This window comes from Phodopus roborovskii, unplaced genomic scaffold (assembly GCF_943737965.1).
Source record: "Phodopus roborovskii unplaced genomic scaffold, PHOROB, whole genome shotgun sequence".
In the NCBI taxonomy this organism is placed as follows: Eukaryota; Metazoa; Chordata; class Mammalia; order Rodentia; family Cricetidae; genus Phodopus; species Phodopus roborovskii.
Window position 1 is genome coordinate 4,856,066 of NW_026126418.1, and position 21,643 is coordinate 4,877,708.

The window sequence follows — 21,643 nt, forward strand, 5'->3', positions numbered from 1 at the left end:
AAGTCAAACAGTCCAGACAAGAGCAGTATCTTGTCCAAATGGCTAGTCTTGCCATATTGGAAGTAAACTCCTTAACGAGTTTCTTCAGTGTCCATCTTCATCTTCCTTTCTGACTCAGATTGTGTTGCCAGGAGCATTTATGTCTCACTGTCAAGAAAAACCCTAAACTATTTTAAATGCCATATTCTGTAGGTCTTTGAAAGGTTTGAAGAATGCCTATTCATCTCAAATACATCTCTGTATATCTAGAAATCCTAATTCACCTAGCTATAAGTTTTGACTATTATAGGTAACTATCTAAAATCTGTACTAAATTATACATTACATTTCTAACTGAGCTAAATAAACACAACACCTAAACAAGAGGAGAAATATACATATCACCTTATTGACCTTAAATTGTATCAATAAATGAAAATCCATTCCAAAACAAAGTATTCATATCTATACCATAATTCCCTTTTTACCTTTAGAAAGAATATTGGTTGTGATTATTAACCATTTATAACCAAGCCCATTTAAATGAAAACAAACATTTATAAATAATATTTGGGAATTTGGGCGTCGTTCTTTCCAAACTACTTCCTGCTGATAGGGGGCGCTGTCATGGGCATCCTAAGAAGATGCAGAAATCCTGGCTGTAGTCTGCAATGCTGCTTTGTTCAGCTGTTTTGAATGTAGGATCACCAGCGACTCTGTTTCAGGGCGTCTGGCTTGATCAAACCACATTAGTCTGGAAGGAATCCACAGCTTTTTATTTTCTGTGGAAACAAAAATAGAAATCCTTTTCCCTAGTAACTTGTCCTTGAACTTAAATTTTTGAGTCAAAACATTTTTAAAATATATAAATTGAATTAATCCAGCAGTATTTCCTTTAACAGTTGCTTCCTCAGCAGTCAAATGATATAAAGATAACAGAACAGCATATAGTATCCACATTCTTTTTGTGCTTCCCATCTTTATGTGGCCTTTTTACTGCTCTATTTTTTCTACTTCTATTTTTTTTATTTTTTGAGACAGGGTTTCTCTGTGTAACTCTTATCTGTCCTGGAATTTACTCTGCATACCAGGTTAACTTTGAAATCACAGAGATCTGCTTGCCTTTGTCTCCTGAGGGCTGGGATTAAAGGTGTGTGCCACCACACCCAACTGTTCTGTCTTTTTAAAACCATTTTCTGTTCTCCTCCCCCCCCCCCCCAAGCCTACGTATATTTTAGACCACACTGTAAACCTTTTGTGGTTTTTCTTAATGTGAATCTGTCTTTACAGTAAATTTTTATCTTTGTCTGGCCATGAGTCTTTATCTGTTAAACAACAACATTACTAAAATGAAAGTCTTTGTTGTTTCTGCCGTGGTTATCAAAGATGGCGGCAGGTACCTTTACTGCCAGCAATGAGAGCTGTGGTCACTGCCTTGGTCAGCGCTGTCATCCAGCAGGCTTGCTGCTGGCTTGGAGATGTGGTCACTGCCATTGCCATCTCTCATACACACCAATAAATTGTTAGCAGAGTTATTTAAAAGCCGTGTGGTTTTTTGCCGCTTATGCTGAGTCAGGAAACTTTTCTTAAAGGAGCCGCGCGAATATCTGCTTGTCTCGCAAAGCAGAGTCCAGCCGAGAAAAATGCTGCTAACAAGAAACCTTGCATGTCTCTGTTCTTTTGTTAAACCCTTTTTTAAGCTTTTGTTTAATTTTAAGTGGAAGTTCTTATTAGCCACATGGGCGCCATTTGTAATGAGTAGGGTTTTTCCTCCTGCCGCCAGTCTTGTCCCACCGCTGCACCAGCCCCAAATAATACACAGAGACTCTGTATTAGATAAAATTCTGTTGGCCCGGGTACTTGTTTCTTATCCACTAGCTCTGTCTTAATTATTAGCCCATTTCTATGTATTTCCACGTGGTCTTACCAGGGAGAGGCGGCTGGCGGTTCTGCCTTCTCCAGACTCTCCATCTTGACTCCTGCTTACTACTTCCTCTTTCCTCCTTGTCTCCTAGTCCCTCCTATCTTCATTTCCCATTGGCCAACAGTGCTTTATTCATTAACCAGTATGAGAAACATATATACATAATGGCATCTCCCATCAGTAGAGTGCTTTCCTGTTGTACACAAAGCCCTGGGGTTGATCCCCAGCATTGCATAAACTAGGCATGGTGATGACTGCCTGAAATCTCCCTTTTCCGGAGGTGGAGTAGGAGGCTTAGAAATTCAGGATCATGCTGGGCTACAGTGAGTCCCTGGCCAGCTTGGGATACATGAGAGTCTGTTTTTAGATAAAAAGAGAAAGGAAATCGAAAACATACATGCTAATGACATAGAAAGTGACATCTGTGTTGATTCCAACTGTTGTGCTGTTACTAACAGTAGTGCCCGGTGTGATAGTGTATGCCTGTATTCTGAGCACTTGTCCAATGATTGACAGGAGGAGGATTGTTTCTGAGGCCAACCTGGGCTGCATATAGCAAGCCACTGTCTCAGAAAAGAATTACTTTTAGAATATTCTCCCAGATAGATCTGTGGCCATTATAGATCCAGGAGCTGCTAGGTCAGAGATTGTGGGCATTGAAATGAGTGCCACCAGTTGGGAGTACTGCTGACATGACAGTGCAGGATAATGCCTTCTTCTGGCTTTCTCTACAGTGACATTGGAGTCACTGATCATTGTTTCTAATTGGCATTATCATGAGAAAGGCAAATGATTCTCTTTTGTTTCCTCTTTTGGTTATCATGTCTGCTCATGTTTGTATTATATATTTGTCTTTTTCATGTTAGCCTTTCATTTTAGATAAATATTTTAGGATACATTTAGTCTAGTTATTCGTAATTAGAACTTAGAACTTCACTTCCCTAAAACTTAAAAAGTAAAGTGTAGTTTAGCAAAGGCCAAGTTAGTACACGAAGCCTCAACCCCTTGGGTATTTCCATCAGAAGAGCCTGGTGTCCTGAAGCCCTTCCCTATCTTGTATTGGGTCTTCGCCTTAGTGCCTTAAGAGCAAGAATTGGTCCTCAGGACCAGCCAGGAGTAGCCTCCTTCCCAGCCTCAGGTCTCAGTAGGCTCCCAGATTTGGCCCTGAGTAGTTGTGTTGGCCCAGTTAGTCATTGTTTCCCTCTAGTGCCAGGCACTCTACTGGGTGCTAGGCTTAGAGAATGAGTATACCTGCTTTAGAGCTCAACTTCTGTAGGGTGGGACAGCTTCAGTATGGAGAAAGTTAGCAAATTGTGTGGTTTCGTGGAAAGTCGTGTAGACCAGAGAAAAAGGAAAGCAGCCTAGAGGCCTAGGGCATATCAGAAGCTTCTAGATGAGTGGTAAGGGTGGGGCTTTTAGAGGGGATATTTGAGCAAAGCCTTGAAGGAACTACAATGAGTCCCTGGGCAGAATGGTCGCAGCTGTGTAGGTCTAAGGCAGGAATGTGGTTTGGGAGCTTAGGGGCCAGCAGGGTAGAGGCTAGCAGGGCTTAGCTGCAAGAAGGTGTGTGTGTGTGGGGGGGGTGGAAGTCTGTGGTGTGAGAGATGGTGACATGGAGGGTTTTGGGTGTCTCTTAGCACAGTGTGGAAGCATCCCCAAGGATATAACTCAGGTCTTCTGACTGCTGAGCTGACTGAAGGCTGTGGTGGGATGTGGGTGGAAGGAAGCAGGAAGGGTAATTATGTAACTGCTGTTACAATCCTGTTGGCTGGGACAGGAGGGGGCTGTGAGCAGAGCTAGAGAAGACATGGGGAATGGCAGGACCCTGTTTTGAAGGTGTCACCAAAAGAAGGTACTAGAAAATCAGTGTTGAGTGAGAAAATTGAGGCTATGTTCAGCACTGAATTGGACAGTTAAACTCAGATGGGGAGGCTAATAAGTGGAGGTTTGGGGAACTAACAGTTCTACATCAGCTTTAAGTCAAAAATGTCGGTTGTGTGAATGGAGCTGTAGAGTGATGGCTGCAAGTACCATGCTTGAGGGCAAGATGTCTACAGTGGAGACAAAAGGTTCAGAGCTGAGGAGTTGACCAAGGGAGTGAGAACCATAGGTGCTGAGCAGCGCTTTCTGGCCTGTAGGAACCGATGCCCAGGAGGTTGGCCTAGGCAATCAGCCTGACCGTTACCCAGAGATGTTGCTAAGAGCTGAACCCTGGAGTCTTGCCGGTGTTCACGTATTGTTTCCCGTACACAGGCCAAAGCTGTCCTGAAATTCATTGAAGGGATCTCTGAGAAGACCCTGAGGAGTACTGTCGCACTTACCGCTGCCAGGGGAAGGGGCAAGTCTGCAGCCCTGGGTCTGGCTATTGCTGGGGCAGTGGCATTTGGGTAAGGGTTCCTTATGGGTAATGTGCAGGATTTGGGTCAGGAGCCTGGTGGAGCTGTCTCTGGTCCCTCATCAGGGTGGCCACCATGTGACTTCTGTCTATGTGTTGTGTGCCTGTCTGGAAGCCCCGGCACTGTCCCCCCTAGGTCACTGAGGGACATACTGGGCACAGAGGCAGTCTGCTGCTTACCTTAAACAACAAATGCAAAGAACACCTGTCAGCATGAGTGTCTGTGACCAGCTTTGCTTCTGAGCAAGTACAAGTGAAGTATGTTATGACCTTGTTTGGTTGTGGGTCTTGTTTGTTTTCGGTAATATGTTTTCTGTCCTTGTCCTGAGTGGGCTATGTATGTAATTGCCTAGCGTGCGTTGCAAGCCCAGCTGATGGATCTACAACCCATTGTCCTGCTTGTGTGATCTTCCTCAGTGATACTTAGAGTTCTGAGGGCACTTTGTATATGTTGTAAGCCAAAGCCCAGGGAGTTCTAATCATTACCCAAGATCCCCCAGCAAGTTGCTACTGACAGCTGTGGCCTTGACCTAAGCACCCCCTGAGCCCCATGACTTCATAGTTTGAAAACAGTCCAGTTGGTGTTGAGTGTGAGTCTGCCCTCTTGTCAGGGCACTGGGTTGGGGGCAGTGTGTGGGTTCTGCACACTGACAGCCTCTCAGCATCCCTGAACTGATGAGGTAGCCGTGTGCCAGGGCGAGTTACCAATGCATCCATAGCCTGCTTGCATTGGTTTGGAAGAGGAGTGTGCTGTGGTTTCGATTGCTTTCCTCCTTGTCCCAACAGGTGTTCTTCCTCTTCCCTGCTGTCGACTCTAGTTATTACTTGTGTGACAGAAACAGCCAAAAATGATTCCTTTATTTTATTTGCCTCTTTAAAATGTCCTAAGTTTCCTTATTTCTAGCCCCTTTTTCTTTTGTTCTGCAGGTATTCCAATATTTTTGTTACCTCCCCAAGCCCGGATAACCTCCACACCCTGTTTGAATTTGTATTTAAAGGATTTGATGCTCTGCAGTATCAGGTAGGAAAGTAGAGTTAGTTAGCTCTTCTACTTTCATGCTGGATAAGCCTGGTGGTCTGTGGGATGCCTGCTTTCTTAGTGAGTCTCTAGAACTTGTCATGGTGTGACTTTCTTCACCAGGAGCACCTGGATTATGAGATCGTGCAGTCTCTAAACCCCGAGTTTAATAAAGCCGTCATCAGGGTCAACGTGTTCCGAGAGCACAGGCAGACTATACAGGTGAGGCTCATCTCAGTCCTGCTCTGTGGGCCAGGGTCCTGATGTCTGGACCACATGTGACTACTTGTCCTTGACGCAGCAGTGGCATGTGAGAACCCTGTTGCAGATTTTCAGCTGAGTGTGAAGAAGACATTCAGGTCAGCTAATAGAAATACCCGCAGTAGGATTGAAAAGTATGGTTTGTCTTTTGACTGAAATGATGGGACTGAGAGAGTATGCTAATGATTGAAAAAAACCATTGTGGTTCTGAGCTGTTTGGGTTTTGCTGAGTTACTGTAGGTTTTGAAATAGGACATCTGCAGCTGGAACAATAATGTCACCATGTCAAAGGGAAAAGAGCTTTGCAGAATGTGCTGGGGATCTTTGTGGTTTTGCCAGTGCCCTATTTCCCTTTCAAATAGCATTTTCCGGAAAACTCTGTAAATCTCGGGCACTCTGTTAGCGCAAATGCTCTGCACTTGTCTGAAGGCTTCAGTGTTGTTCAGTCTCCAGAAGGCACCATGTGACAGGATTGCAGCGGTACCGAGACTGACTGGCTCTCGCTGGATGGATTCATTGATTGCTTTTGAAGTTGACTAAAATGGGAAGCGAGCCAAGTGAACTTGGCAGTTTATGATCCTTGAACTTTAGCCTGCAGCAGCAGTGAGTAGACCTGTCAAGGAGGTACACGGACAGTATTTAGGCAGGTGATTAATACCAGTATTTATGCCTTTATCCTAAGGTTCTTTATTGGTTTTTTTTTTTTTTAGATTCTTGTTTTAAAAATTATTTTGTGTGTATGGGTACTTGCCTGCATGTATGTTTTTGCACCACATATGTGTCAGGTGCCTGTTAATGCCAGAAGAGGGCTCTGGATCCCCTGGAACTGGAGTTAAAAATAGTTGGATCCACCAGTGTGGGTGTTGGAACCAAACATGAGTCCTCCGGGAGAGCAGCCAGTGCTTCTAACCGATGAAGCATCTCTGAAGACCCTGGGTCTTTTTCTAGTCTCTTCATTCTGTCCATTTCATCCCATGGTTGCCTGATTATCTCAGCTGAGGGCAAAGCTACTACTAGTGTGGGTTGGGATCGGTCTTGGGGGTTGGGTGGGCTGTTGGCTCTGAGAATACAGGGAACTGTTAAAATTCAAGAAATACACACAAACCAGAGAAGGAAATCATTTCCCTGAAATGCCCTGGTTCGACCCTGATTTCTCTTTAAAATTGTGTAATCCAATACCCTTTCTTTACAAGAGTGGGTCTGGAGACTGGATGAGTGCAGAGGAGGCGACTTGGCTGTCTAAGACCCCAAGTGTGTTCTTTCTAGGCTGAAGAGTGAGGGGAAAGAGCACTAGATTAAATAAAGCAGGGTACCCTGGAGGCCACTTTCTGTGCTTTTATGAGATGCTTATTTAGTTAAGGATCAAGATGTGGGTGGGCCTCATTGAAGATCTGAGACCAGGATTGAGCAGGGCAGCCCCCCCCCCCCCATTCAGCCTTTCCACGACAGCCCCATCTTGTGATCAAACCTGTAGGAAAACACAGAGACTAGCCTCCCACTCAGATGGCCAATGTTCGTGCTGGCCGGCCACCCTTGCTGTGTGTCCCTGTGTGCAGGCATGTGTACTTAACTGCCTTTTTACTGCGCATCTCTTGCTAGATCTTTAGATTGATGCTTACAGATCAGATTGAGGACCTTGAAGTGCTGGGTGAGGAACTAGGATTTATGTTTGTTTTCTAGAACAAGTGTAGAATTGTTGAGTTTTAGACTTAGATAATATAGTTTTGTGGTTTTTCCAGAGTCTCCTTTACAGGGTTTGTCCCCGGTTCCCTTTACACTACTTTGTGGTCTGAGTTCTATTTTCTTAAGCCCTCACCCATTGTAGGTTCAGTGCAGCCACCCTTGATTTTTTGTTTGTTTTTCTTCTGACTACAGTCTCAGCGTTCTGATTACAGGTGTGAACCTTCACACCTTGTGGTGGTGGCTCTGGTTGTTATTTGGTTCGAGCCAGAGTCTGCCTGTGTCTCTCAGACTGACCCTAACTCACTGTGGAGCCCTGGGCCTGTACCAGAGACCCTCCTGTTTCACGTCCTTCCTGAATGCTGGTTTACAGATCTGTACCACCATGTCCATTCCAGGGATTTGGGTTTTATCTGTCTGCATGCTGTCTCCCACAGTTCTGATTGTTTATGAAGTTGAATTATCTTTAATTATTTAAGTGTTATTCATATTGCCCCTGTGGCCTTTTAAAAACAGAAGAAAAACTTTAAGAAACCAATGGGTAGTTTATATGCTTAGGGACGAGAGAGGTGGGGGAAAGGGAAGGGGTGACAGATATGGGGGATGGGAAGGAGAACAATGTGGACTTAGGAAAAGAGCGTCTCCATTCAGGCTTATTTTTGGCTACATGGAAAGTGTGAAGCTAGCTTGAGCTACATGACCACCCCTTGCCTTCCCTCACCCCAAAAAATAAAAAAAGAATAGGCTGGAAATTACCTACCACACTAGAGGTTGGTGTCGTCAAGACAGAGAGCGGAGCACAGATAGAAATCTAGTGCCACCTGCAGCGGGAGAGGTGCCTCCTCCCACCACTGGCTCCCCCTGACCTGAGGCTGAAGAGAAATATGAGACACAAAAGCGGGAAAGGAATGTAGCCTCTGTTGGTCAATTCTGTGAGCCAGGTCCTTTTAGGTAATAATCTTGCTTCTTCCTTAAGCAGCCGTTGAGGAGGTATTTCCTTGTGTCTCTGTGTGTGCATGTTGTGTACATCTGTTTATGAGTATGTGTGTGCAGGTCAGAAGTATGCAGGGTGTCTTCCTCAGTTGCTCTCATTCACTGAACTTGAGTTCCCACATTGGTCTGGATCGGCTGGCCAACAAGCCCTAGACAGTTGGTCTCTGTCTTCTGACCATTGGGATTACAGGTCTGTGTGCTGTGCATTTATATGGCTGTTGACAGGATCCATGTTTGTGCAGCAAGTACTTCATTGACTGAGCCATCTCTCCATCCCCTTTCCTTTGTTTTGTAGAAAAAAGAACATGAGGCTCTGTGAGATGACATGACCTGTTCAGGGTCACATAATCAGCCATTGAAATGTTTGGTCCCAGCTGTCCAGCCTGGAGCCCATTCATTCTTGACCTGCCAAAATAGATGGGAGAGGAGGGGACACTGAGAGTGGACTTTGGTAGACTTAGGTGGCCACACTTACAGTCTAATTCTTCCTTCCCCACAGTACATCCATCCTGCAGATGCTGTGAAACTGGGCCAGGCTGAGCTCGTTGTGATTGATGAAGCTGCTGCTATTCCCCTCCCCCTAGTGAAGAGCCTGCTTGGGCCCTACCTGGTTTTCATGGCATCTACCATCAATGGGTAAGGTACTGGGTAGAGCTGTTACTCTTGTCTGTGATCTTGCAGATTAATTGAAATGTAAAGAATGTGATGAGTTTGGCTTTGCAAAACTGCTCGGTATCAATGTGAGTCTGGACAGCTTCGTTCTTCCTGGGGTTTCTAAAGCAGGAGCTGCCTCTTAACTTGTTGCTCCCCTTTTGTGTGATGTTAAGTGGGTGCCACAGATTGTAGAATTTTGGAGCCTTATATAATTCATGCCTCCTGTCTAAGTATGATCAGGCTCTTAAAAAGTGCCTGGTAGCAATACCAATGTCCTATATCTTAGGATGATGTGGAAATACTATATTAAAGTAGCTATAATTAGCATTAAAATATATTGTTATTCTTAAAACTTTAAAATTCACCTTGATACAGAAAATAGGTAGCAAGCAAAAGGAAAAAAGCCAGCAATAGAATGCAAACTTATTGCCAAGGCCTTGGTTTAATCCCTAGCACCTAGAAAGATCAAAAAGTAGGGGTTGGGGAGATGGCTCAGTGTGTCAGGGTGCTTGCTTTGTTAGCATATGGACCTACATCGTTTGAATTCCCAGCATCCACATAAAGAGCTAGACAGTGTTGTAAACCTAGTGTTGCAGGGGTTGGTAGGAGTTGGAGACCAGAGAATTGGATCCTGAGAGCTCACTGTGCAATCAGCCTAACTGGGGTGGTGGTGTGGTAGACTTCCAGTTAGTGGGACCCTCTCTCAAGATGGTAAAGCAGGGAACAGTAAAGGCAAGAAACTCCCAGTATCCTGCTCTGGTTTCCACATACATACATACAGTTTCATGCACCCATACATGTGTATGCATGTACCACATGTAGGCCACATACACAAGTACATACACGAAAAGAAGAAAGAAAAATCCTTTCATTCCAGCTGTGTAGATATTTTGTGTACATATTCTGTGCACTTATTTTTCTTTTCATTTGTTTACTTATTTTGTTGTTTGAGACAAGTCTGTAGACTAGGCTAGCATTGAACTTGAGAGATCTGTCTGCCTCTGCCTCCTAAGTGCTGGAATTGAGAGTGTGTCACCACATTGGCCTACTTTTTCATTTTGAGCAAGAACATAAAGTTTACATTCTGTTGTTAATATTATATTTTATGTATGTGTTGTATAATTTCTCCAGGTCAATAAAAATGTATATTCAGTATAAAAGATTCCTGTGTAGAAATCACATCTTCAAGAGAGACTCTATATTTCAGATTTATTACTATGACCACTGAACATCAAAATTTTTTAAGTAAAACAGATTTTTTACCTTTGGTTGTAAGCCTAGTCTTGTTATCAGTTGAGCCATGTCTCTAGCCTACAGATTTTTACTCTTTTAAAGACAGGTTTATTGTGATATGCGTTGCATGCTATAGTACTAACCAATGTCAGGTCTGTAATTCACAGTTGCACAACCATGTTCACTACAGTCAATTTTAAAATACTTTGACCTCCTTCAAAAGAAACCCTAAACATTCCTTTCCAAGATCTCCATACTCCCTAGTCCAAGGAGCTATTGGCCTGATATGTATTTCTGTAGAGTGGCTCGTTTTAGGGTTTCAGATAAATGGAATCGTATGTACAGAGTGTGGTCTTGAAAAGACATCTTCAACGTTACATTTATTCTGCATTTGTGTGCAGGTGTGTGCCATGGCAAGTGTGACAAAGTCAAGGACAGCTTGCGGGTGTCTATTCTATCCTCCTTCCAACTATGTGGGTCCCAGAGGGATCAGACTCAGGCCTCAGGCTACGTGTCGAGTCCTTCTCCCTGCTGAGCCATCTAGCAGCCCAGTGTGTAGTCTTCTGTGGTTGGCTTTTTCTCGGGGTTCACCTGTGTAGCTGTGCCAATATTTCTTTCCTGTTTGTGGCTGGATGATGCTCTGCTGTTTGGAGAGGCCCCGCTTACATGTCTGTAAGGGCATTTAGGTTCTCTTTGGCTGTTAGAGAAGCTGACACACACATTTGTGTACAGGTTTCTGTGTGGACTTGATTTTAGTTCTTTTGTTTTTAGAGCCAGGATTTCTTTCTGTAGCTTTGGAGCCTGTCCTGGAACCTACTCTGTAGACCAGGCTGGTCCTGAATTCACAGAGATCTGCCTGCCTCTGCCTTCCAAGTGTGCCACCACTACCTGGCTACATTTGTATATTTTGGTGATAAGTATTTCTGCTGACTCTGAAGGGATGTCTCACTTTGCTTTTCATTTATTTTGAAATGAATTCATGATGCTGAGGATCCTATGCTTATTTTTCTTTTCTTTCTCTTCTCTGCCTCCTTGTTCCCCTCCCTCCAGTACTGGGGATTGAACCTAGGCCCTTGCACATGCTAGGCAAGCACTCTGCCACTGAGCTGCATCCCTGCCTGCTCTGCTTATTTTCTGATTGGTTGTCTTTTTAGTATGTTTCATAAAGTTTATATTCTAGGTACAAGACCCTTAATCAAATACATTATTTACAAAAATTGTTTTCTGTTTTGTGGGTTTTTTACTTTTTTTGGTAACATTTTTTTAAACTTGAAAGTTTAAGTTTTTTGCTTTTGTTTATTTATGGATTAAATTTTTTTTTAACATTATTTGGTGTGTGTGTGTACGAGCATGCATGCATGCAAGCAAGGTGATGGGTGTTTCTGTGTGTCATAGTGTATGAATGGAGGTCAGAGGAGAACTTGCCAGAGTCTGTTCTCTTCTGGATCCTAGTCCCAGGGATTGACCTCAGACCATCAGCTTTAGCAGCAAGCATCTTTACTTACTTGCTGGCCTGAATTTTATTTTTTTGAAATAAATGGGATTCCTTTGGAAAAATTTGTTCTGTGGGGTAGTAAGGTGGTATAAAACACTTCAACTTTGTAGTTTTTTTTTTTTTATCATTCTGTACAAGTAGCATTTGAGTTAAAGAAAACATTCTTAGTTTTCGAATGTAATAATGAACTCCATGAGATTATGCAATACTAAATTAAAATAGAAAATCACCAACAGTGTGTGTCCTGTGACCACATGTGCTTGGAGTGCCAGTGAGGAGGAAATGTTTAAAAATTGAAGAGCTGGTTCAATAATAAATTATAAATGGCTTAATATTTTCAAGTTTCAAAATTACATTTTGTAGCAGGGCAGTGATGGTGCATGTCTTTAATCCCAGGCAGAAGCAGGCAGATATCTGTGAGTTTGAGCTATCCTGGTCTACAGAAGGAGTTCCAGGACAGCCAGGGCTACACAGAGAGCTATCTGGAAAAATTATACATATCATTGTGTATGTGTCTGTGCACATGCTCACTAACCACAGATATATGTAGAGGTCAGAACATAGCTTACATGAATCTGTTCTTTCTACCATGTGGGTCCCAGGGATTGAACTTGGGTCACCAGGCTTGGCAGCAGGTGCTTTACTTTACCCACTGAGCTGTCTTACTGGCCCTGGTTCTGAGGTTCAGGTCTATGCTATCACTCAATGCTGCACATCACCTTTTCATTTTTATTTAGTTAATATTTTGTTTTATATAGAGATTTATTTTACATGTACTTTTAAAATATGAGTGCTCAGTCTTCATGCATACCAGAAAAGGGAATCAGATCCCATTACAGATGGTTGTGAGCCACCATGCTGTGAATTGAACTCGGAACCTCTGGAAGAGCAGTCATCAAATGCTCTTGATCACTGAACCATATTTTCAGCTCTATTTTAACTTTTAAGATTTGATCTTACTCATATGAATATTTTGCTTGCTTGTATGTATGTGTACCATGTGCATGCTTAGTGCTCTCAGAGGTCAGAAGAGGGTGTTTAGTCCTCTGGCACAGGAGCGATTGTAGATGGTTGTGAGCCACTAGGTGGGTACTGGGAAATGAACCCAGGTCCTTTGTCACCTCTCTAGCCCCTATTGTTGTGTGTGTGTGTGTGTGTGAGAAAGAGAGAGAGAGAGAGAGAGAGAGAGAGAGAGAGAGCACTCAGGGTTATCCCTAGCCTTCTGCCTTGTTTGAGACAGAACCTGTTGTGGCTTGCTTCCATAGATTTTACTGTCTTTGCCCCCATCTTGTTGTGGCAGCATGGGATTCCAGAGACATGCCACCAAGCCTTGCTTTATACATGGGTTCTGGGGATCCAACCTCAGATATTCACATTTGCGTGGCAAGCAGTTTGCCCAGCCCTATATCACCTCTTAGGTGAAAGTAGTAAATCATTTGGTTGGGCTACTGGAGAGATGATCCAGTGATTTAGAGCACTAACCACTCTTGCAGAGGACTCCCAGAACCCATCCATGTGTTGCTCAAAACCACTTGTATTCCCCTTTTCAGGGAATCTGATGCCTTCTAGCCTCAGCAGGTACCAAGCATGCACTGATACACATATATACATGTAGCACTGATACACATATATACATGTAAGCAAAACACTTATACACATAAATTAAAGCAAATACATTCTACAAAAAGAATCACTTAGTTGGTGGATTTATTTGATTTTTTTTCATGTGTGAAAGGTTTGTACCTTCATGTAACTTCTAGTGGAATGGAGTAGAATGATTGTGTAGCACTGTTCCAGTTTCCCTGGCTAAATGCTTTGTTTACATCATCTTTCAGGCCTTATTTTCAGATCACAATCCTGTGAAATAGTCAGACAATCAATCCCCTTTGGGGGTGAGGATGATGAAGTTCTCCTCCCCCCGAAGGTGCTGAAGTCCACACAGGGCTTGATTATGAGCCTGAATGGTTCTTAGCCAAGTCACATCTTGGTTCATCTCCTAGGGATCTCTTTGAGACACGTGTGTGCTGTGTTGGAAGTTCAGATGAGCAAGGCTGTCTTGGTTTCATCTGGCTGTCTTTGCTTGGAGATAGATTTGGGGTACATTTTACTGACTGTCTTTGTCTTTCTCCTAGCTACGAGGGCACTGGCCGGTCACTGTCCCTTAAACTCATTCAACAGCTTCGTCAGCAGAGTGCCCAGAGCCAGGTCAGCACCACGGCTGAGAATAAGACCACAACAACAGCTAGACTGGCCTCAGGTACCTAGCAGGCCTCTCACCATCTTACCCCCAGGACTCCTGGCAGTACCAAAACTTGATGCTGTCAGAAAGTTTGAGTCCTAGGAGATTATAACTTTTCTGAGAGGAACCAAGTGGGAACTTGAACTGGGTCTTTGGATTCCTGGGACCTTTTGGTCCCTGCTCAAAGACATGGGTAGGGTATATTGACTTAGTGGGAATCTTTTAGATTGGGGTTTGAGCTAGGTGAATACCTAACCCAAAACACCTTAAATCACCCACTTTAAGTTCTTCAGTCATGGCTATCTGGATACCAACAACATCTTACTGTTGTTAGATGCTGTATGTTGAGTAATTGTTTCTAATTGTATGTGTTATGGGTGACAGCTCGGACATTGCATGAGGTTTCCCTCCAAGAGTCAATCCGATATGCCCCTGGGGATGCAGTAGAGAAGTGGCTGAATGACCTGCTGTGCCTGGACTGCCTCAACATCACCCGAATAATTTCTGGCTGCCCGTTGCCTGAGGCCTGTGAGCTGTATCCTCATTGTCTCCCTGGCCCTGTGAGGGGCTGAAGAGTTGGAGAAAGGGGTTTGGGGTTAGTGCAGTGGTATTTGCCTATAGTCCTTACTCTGATTTAGGAGGCTGAGGCAGGAGGAGGTCATGGACCTACGAATTCAGGGCCAGCCCAAACAAAACGATGAACAGTAGCCCCCCCCTTTTATAGTTTTCCCCCATTCTCCTTTACTCCATAAACACCTAGTTACAAGTTGCACAAATCATTTATTTTTATAAAGGCAGAGAAGGGTATAGGAAAAGTGGTTTTTGTGATGTGGGGGTGGAGAAGGGACAAAGAGTTGGGAACTAAACTAGTCCACTCCCTCCATTCCTCCACAGCCTTCAAAGGGCTATGGCATCTGCAGTAGGGCTCTGAAGAAGAGGTGAGCAAGGATCCAGGGGAGCTGAGGGATTGTGATCCCTAAACCCAGAGCCTTAGGGTTTCTCTGTATAGCCTGGCTGTCCTGGATCTTACTCTGTAGAACAGGCTGATCTTGAACTTCTGCCTACAAAATGTTGGTATAAAAGATGTGTGCCATCACTTGGCAAGATTTTGCCTTTTTTTTTTTTTTTTTTTTTTTTTTTTTGAGGAACTTTTCCAATTTTGTTTCTCAGGTTTCTCCACTATAGTTTCTGCTCAGGACACTGGACTCCTATTCCCAAGATGCTGTTCTCAAGCTGGGGGAAACTTTTTCTGGTGTGTCTTTTTTTTTTTGGTTCTCTATGCTTTGTTCCCATTTCTTAACTCCAGATCAGCTACTACGTTAACAGAGATACTCTCTTTTGCTACCATAAAGCCTCTGAAGTTTTCCTCCAACGGCTCATGGCCCTCTATGTGGCTTCTCATTACAAGGTAAGCAGCTTGCTCTGATATGCCCTTCAGCAGAGAACAAACAATCCTCATGTCTTCCCACACCTGCTACTTGGGGACCCAGGTGGCCATTCCATTGGGACTTAAATGTGTTGAAGCTGTCAGGGTCCAGTGATCTTGTTGGAAGTTTGGGTCAGGCTTTGGACACTGTCAGAGTCAACCGATGGGAGCTAGAGGGGTGGGGGCAGTGTTGCCCTTGTTAAAGGCACTGGTATCATCAGCCAGCAAACTGCCTAAATTGATGGGTAAAGCAGGCTCAGCACTTGAAGCCCAGACGTGCTTTTTTGCCTGAGGCCAGCTTGTCCTCTTGAACTAAGGAGCAGGGAGCCCGAACTTAGAGTATTGAGACACAGGCACTAATGGCAGGTTGGAGAGAGAGGCTGACTCTTGAGTGTCTGGGTATTATAGCATTCTCATGAACAGCCTTTGATGGAGTTCCCAAATAGCAAGCAGCCTTTTCTCTGGAGAAACTTTACCTCTCAGTTGTGGAATAAGTAGTGCCAAATACTTTCTGCTCCATGACCTCAGCATTGAGCTTGAGAGGACAAGGTGTGGGAGGCCCAGTTCCATTGCAGCTATTGTGGAGTCTCTGCTTGTCACAGTGATGGAAAGGTGCTTTGCTTGGCTTTGGAAAAGGCAGAACTGCAGTCACCCACAGACTCTCAGTCAGACCTCGGGAGTGAAGGATGCTAGAAAGAGTGCCTCCCACTGACCCATGTGTGTGCCCCACAGAACTCTCCCAACGATCTCCAGATGCTTTCTGACGCGCCTGCTCACCACCTCTTCTGCCTCCTGCCACCCGTGCCCCCCACCCAGAATGCTCTGCCTGAGGTGCTGGCCGTTGTCCAGGTACAGAGCTGAGAGAAGCATGCTGTGGCATTGGTTTGGGGAGCTTTTGGGCATTTGTGTGGACAGGGAAACTTGTTGGGTCCTGACTTGGATCTAGGTGGGTGGGTGTACTAGAGAAAGCTGACATTCTCAGATACCTGTTCATGGTTGGGAAAAGACAGAACTGCTTTTTTCCCCCTCTTAATTGGAAAAGCGTTCCATGATTCTTATAAATGTAAAGACTGCATGGAGGAAAAGTTTAACTTTGAGGGAGAGAGCATCTGTTGTTTTTTCCCCATAAACTTGGATTATAGTTGTCAGACTCTTTTCTGCAGTGTGTCGGTGTTCATAATCTACATAATACTTGAAAGCTATGTAGTGTTTTATTGTATGTTCAGGTGGTATTTGTCTCACCACTTCACTCACAGACTTGGGTTCTTTAGAGTTGGTGCTGCTCCATATAGAGCTACATGTATATCCTGTGTCTCAGTTGATGAGTGTTTAAGTGACACATGCAGTTGACCTCCATGAAGACCCTCCTGTGTTCTGGCTTTTGCTCTTGGGTGCCTTGTGAGTTAGTAGTAACCTTCGGCACAGTAATGAAACCTCTGATAGTAGGTATCCGCTTGGACCGGGGGTAGAAACTGGCTTGGAAACCTGACAAAGGTCGGTGCCTGCTCTGTCTTATTTCCCGTAGGTGTGCCTTGAAGGAGAGATTTCTCGCCAGTCCATTTTGAATAGCCTATCTCGAGGCAAGAAGGCTTCAGGAGACCTGATTCCATGGACAGTGTCAGAACAGGTGAGGGAGGGGTTGACCTTGGCATGTCTGAGTGAGCCAGCTGTCAGGATGTTTGTGTTGCTAAGCAACTGGCTTATGTCTCCCACAGTTTCAAGATCCAGACTTTGGAGGCCTTTCTGGTGGACGGGTTGTTCGAATTGCTGTTCACCCGGATTATCAAGGGGTAACATTGCCCCCAATTCCATTACATTTTCCACTCTCCTGTCAAACCTTGTGTGTTGCTGTTTGATGGGCTCCTGGAAGCTCATTGCGGGGGCGGGGGGGGGGTCGCCAATGTGCCTGGATAAAATGCTGGAATGTTTTAGGTGTCCTCTGCTCTGGAGAAGTTAGCCAAAGCTTGGGGTGGGAGGTGGGCAAGACTGGTGGTATATATCCTCCTTGTCCTGTGTTAGGACACAGTACAGGCTGAACCAGGTTGATTAACTGTAATTGCCTTCTGTAGCTTTGAACGCCTTGTTGAGGAGTGAGCTGTAGAAGCATCCCTCTGGCAGTGGCACAGGTTGTGAGTGGGCTGTGATCGGTGGGCTAGGCTGATGTGAGAACTTAGGCCTCACTGTGTGGGGCACCAGAGCCGGCTTTGACAGCATTGGGCTGTATTGATAGCTTTTTTCCAAGTGTAGTTTGAGCAGGAGCATATGCTTTAGAAGCAAGGCAGTAGTGGTATAGACAGACTGAGAATGACTCTTCCCTCTGCTGTGTTCTATGTGTGCTCACAGATGGGCTATGGCAGCCGAGCCCTGCAGCTACTGCAGATGTACTATGAAGGCAGGTTCCCTTGTCTGGAGGAAAAAGTCTCTGAGACACCACAAGAAATCCACACTGTGAGCAGTGAGGTAAGCACGTTCCGGCAAGGCAAAGCTCCAGCCCTGAGCCTGAGAGGATGGTTCTTAGGGCTCTTGCCCATTTGGGCAGCCCGCCACTTTCTCCACTCTAATGCTGTAGAGTGCCTCAGCCTGTCACCAGCACATCTGGTACCACAGCAGAAACTGTGGGAGTGGCATGCGGCTCACCAGCCTACAGGGGTGCTTGCCTGGCAAGCGGGAGGAAATGCTCTCCAGTGGCCTGTGTTGTCATCAATCCAGGTGACAGTTCACTTGCCTTGCTTAAGGAGACCTGCACTAGTGACTTACAGACCTTCACAGCTCTGCATAAGGTGCCCATGGGAGAGCTTGTGGGCTTTGATTTAGTACTGGGCTCAGACAGGTTACTCTTGCAGCTCACAGAGGTGCCAGGTGACAGTCAGTTTCACGCTGCATTTTCAGAACCCTACCTCTGTCCCTTCTGAAGTCCCTTGCTAAACTGGAGGCTTTTCCTTGCAGTCTAGCTTGGGGACTGTGTGATTCCACACATGCTTAGCTCTGGAGTAGCCAAGGTGATCACTGGACTTTTGGGGTCCTGTTTGAAAACCATAGTAACACCCTAAGAAATCTGTGTTTTGTTGTGTGGTACTGGATGGCTTGAGGCCCTGCTGTCTACTCTCGCTTCGCTAAGGGCATGGTATCCTCTCTAGGCTGTCAGCTTGCTGGAAGAAGTCATCACTCCCAGGAAGGATCTGCCTCCCTTACTTCTCAAATTGAGTGAGAGGCCTGCGGAGCGCCTCGATTACCTGGGCGTTTCCTTTGGGCTGACCCCCAGGCTCCTCAAGTAAGTGCCCGTCTGTTCTCTGGCACCAGCCCATGGCAGTGGAAGAGGGCAATTCTGTGGGGGGAGGTGTCTCCCTTGGCAGCTGGGGGTCTGTGTTATCTGCTGCTTTGTGTTCATCCTGACCCTTCTTCCTTAATCTCTCAGCTACTTCCCAGAGGGCATAAATGGTAAACCCTCCCCCCCCCCTTTTTTTTTTGTAGGTTCTGGAAACGAGCTGGATTTGTTCCTGTCTATTTGAGACAGACCCCAGTGAGTAAGGCTTGGGATAGAGGAGTTGGGTTTGTGTCTGCATTTGGCACAGGGTGTTGGTTCTCCCTGGCTATGCCCTGGGCAGGTGTTTGTGTGCTTTTGCAAGAGTTACTCTGATGGACAGACAAACAGCTGTCCTCTTTCCAAGGCAGGTTGTCTTGTGTGACTTCCTGTGACACCTGACAGGCCTGTGCATCCTTGGCTTTGCGCTTCATTATAAAGTGGTAGAGTACACACGGGCTGTGTGTCAAACTACAGTCAGTCTGCAGGCTGGAGTGTCCCCAAGTTTCTATACCAGAACTGGGTTCTGTCTCTTTCTGAAGGAGAGAGGCAGATAGCAGACTGTTGGGAAGAGGACAGCAGTGGGTTCACATAATGTATCCAGTGCCTACTGAGAAATAGCCAGTGCTTGGGGCAGCCGTGAAGCTTGTTTTCTAACAGGGACAGCTAGCAAGCAGCAAAATACACTGCACTCCTCATATGGCACGTGCTGTGAATGCTGTGAAGACCTCAAATGCTGATTGTAGCACAGCAGCCAGGGCTGCAGCTTCACCTGAGCCAGGTGACTGGAAAGAGCCAGAACCGAAGAAGATGGTTGGGGCTCGAGATAGATGGAGTTTGGGGAGAAAGCTGTGAGCATTCTCATTCTGAAGTGGAAGTTTCAAGGTATCCAGCACACCACACAATGTTCAATATAGGAGAGCTTTCTTGGTGGTGTGTTCTTATGGTTTTCAAGCAGGACCCTAGGAGTCTGGTGATGACCCACACCTATGCATGTGTAGAATCAGGGCTTCTCTGTTCACTCCTCTTCCTTAGCACTAAAATAGCATCTTGATGCAGCATGCAATCAGGGGAGGGGTGCATTCTTAGGAGCTGCTGAAATCACATAAAGTAGAGGACAGGTTTGCCCAACTCTGGTGTTCTGAATGGAGTAGGGCTTTGTACCCAGTCATAGATAATGGGAGGGAGGTACGGATACAGATATGTATAGACGTTCCTTCCCAGAGTGGAAGGGAGAAAAGAGCAGGATAGCTGTGGGGGACTGGGGGTGGGCATGAGGGAGGACTTGTCATGTGTTTGTTCACCACAGAGATTATTTGCAGGGAGTGCAGGAGGAGAGGGAACTGACTATAGGGGTGGAGGCCAGGAGGCAGAAACCCAGGATTTAGAGGATCGGTAGCACCTCATCCCTCACAGCTTCTGTTTTCAAGGCCCACAGACTGAAGGGGTTGGGGGTGTGGCTTTTGGAGAATGCAAAGCTGGTGTCCAAGGGTAGTGGTGAGTGTCCATGAGTGAAGTGAGACTGCTGGAGACTGGAGTTGGCAGGCAGGCGGTAACAGATGGGCTAGTGCTTGTCCAGACAGGGATGTAAATCCGGCAGTTGTGTGCAGGAAGGATGTAAACCAGTGAGCCACATAGGCCACAGGGCGTCTTGTGTCTTTTGCTTTGAACTGCTTGCTCTGACTTGTTCCTGCTGTTTTGTTCTGCCAGTGTTCTTCAGCAGAAAGCCATTAAGTGCTGTCATGCAGTTGTGAGACCTTGTTTATATAGCAAAAAGTCCAGAACTGGGGCCTTTTGCCATTTCAATACCTGGACTACATAGCAAGGCTGTGTCTCCCACACAACAAGCCTGGATATGCACACCGGCTGCCAGCTTACTGTCTCTGGGGCTGTTGGGAAGTTCTTGCTGTATGAGCACCAAGAATGTAGAGACAGGATGCGTACTGAAGCCTTGGGGCCCTGAGTTCAGATCTATCTGAAAGGAATGGGTACAGAGCAGAAGGCAGGCCTGGCCTGAAGACTTGCCAGGTCTGCTCCATTTCCACAGCCTTTTAGGAGGTTGCCCACAGTGTGAGGACTTGAAGTGCAGGTGTGGGCCACATGGGCAGTGCAGAAGCAGCAAGCTTTTCTCTGCACAGTTGCCCTTAACCACCAATGGGAAGCTCTGAGAAGGAAGTGGTTGGTGCCAAGCAGGAATGTGTGTTCCCTAGAACGACCTGACTGGAGAACACTCGTGCATCATGCTGAAGACACTGGCTGACGAGGACGAGGCTGAGCAGGGAGCTTGGCTTGCAGCATTTTGGAAAGGTGAATGCCAGTGGAGTGCAGAGGGAACAAGGGGGTGGCAGACTAGGGCACCTCCAGACTGCTAACTGCCTGGCTGTGCCCTGCAGATTTCCGAAGACGGTTCCTGGCCTTGCTGTCTTACCAATTCAGCACCTTCTCTCCTGCCCTGTCTCTGAACATTATCCAGAACAGGAACATAGCGAAACCAGCCCAGCCTGGTGAGTTGTCACCCTGGAGCTGAGGGCTTGTCTAGTCCTCAGTCTCCGTGTTGCCCCCTGTTCTCAAGCCCGTCTTTGTCTAGGCTGAGACTGGATATCCGGTGTAGGAGAAGATCATACAGTGGTTTGCTATGGAACCTGGTTGAAACCTGGGCTCCGAAGGAGCTAGCTCAGCCTTGGGCTCCGTTTCCTCATTTTTGAAATTGCACTAAGGATATGCCATCAGTCATCTGTGACCAGTGTGTAGAAGAGCTTTATGCATAGAAGTCCATTTAGTTGGGTGAAATTTTTAAAAATTCTGTAAGAGGTCTTTTTTCTTTTTTTTTTTCTGTTAACGGTTGTATGTGTCTATACATTTTTATGTATGTGTATGTATGTCTATTCTCATGTTCCTATGTGTATAGTTACTTATCTCTTATATTTTGATGGGAAAATCTGGGTTCTTTGAAGTGGGCAGAGCACACACTTCTGTAAGCTGAATCTGGAGAAAGAGTGACAAATGGGGACTGGTGGAGGTGCGTCCTCATAATGCTAGGGTACG

At 45.6% G+C, this 21,643-nt stretch overlaps 1 protein-coding gene across 1 annotated transcript in view; it reads left to right on the plus strand.

Moving 5' to 3' along the window:
- Positions 1-21,643, plus strand: part of Nat10 (N-acetyltransferase 10) — a 35,681-nt gene that overhangs the window by 9,527 nt on the left and 4,511 nt on the right. Inside the window, exons 8-22 of the mRNA XM_051184055.1 lie at positions 4,157-4,290; positions 5,226-5,319; positions 5,440-5,538; positions 8,750-8,886; positions 13,765-13,889; positions 14,256-14,406; positions 15,183-15,279; positions 16,030-16,146; positions 16,823-16,924; positions 17,013-17,087; positions 17,641-17,757; positions 18,435-18,568; positions 18,769-18,817; positions 20,809-20,905; positions 20,992-21,102. Coding sequence (XP_051040012.1) covers positions 4,157-4,290; positions 5,226-5,319; positions 5,440-5,538; positions 8,750-8,886; positions 13,765-13,889; positions 14,256-14,406; positions 15,183-15,279; positions 16,030-16,146; positions 16,823-16,924; positions 17,013-17,087; positions 17,641-17,757; positions 18,435-18,568; positions 18,769-18,817; positions 20,809-20,905; positions 20,992-21,102 — 1,639 coding nt within the window. The remainder of the gene's footprint in view (positions 1-4,156; positions 4,291-5,225; positions 5,320-5,439; positions 5,539-8,749; positions 8,887-13,764; positions 13,890-14,255; positions 14,407-15,182; positions 15,280-16,029; positions 16,147-16,822; positions 16,925-17,012; positions 17,088-17,640; positions 17,758-18,434; positions 18,569-18,768; positions 18,818-20,808; positions 20,906-20,991; positions 21,103-21,643) is intronic.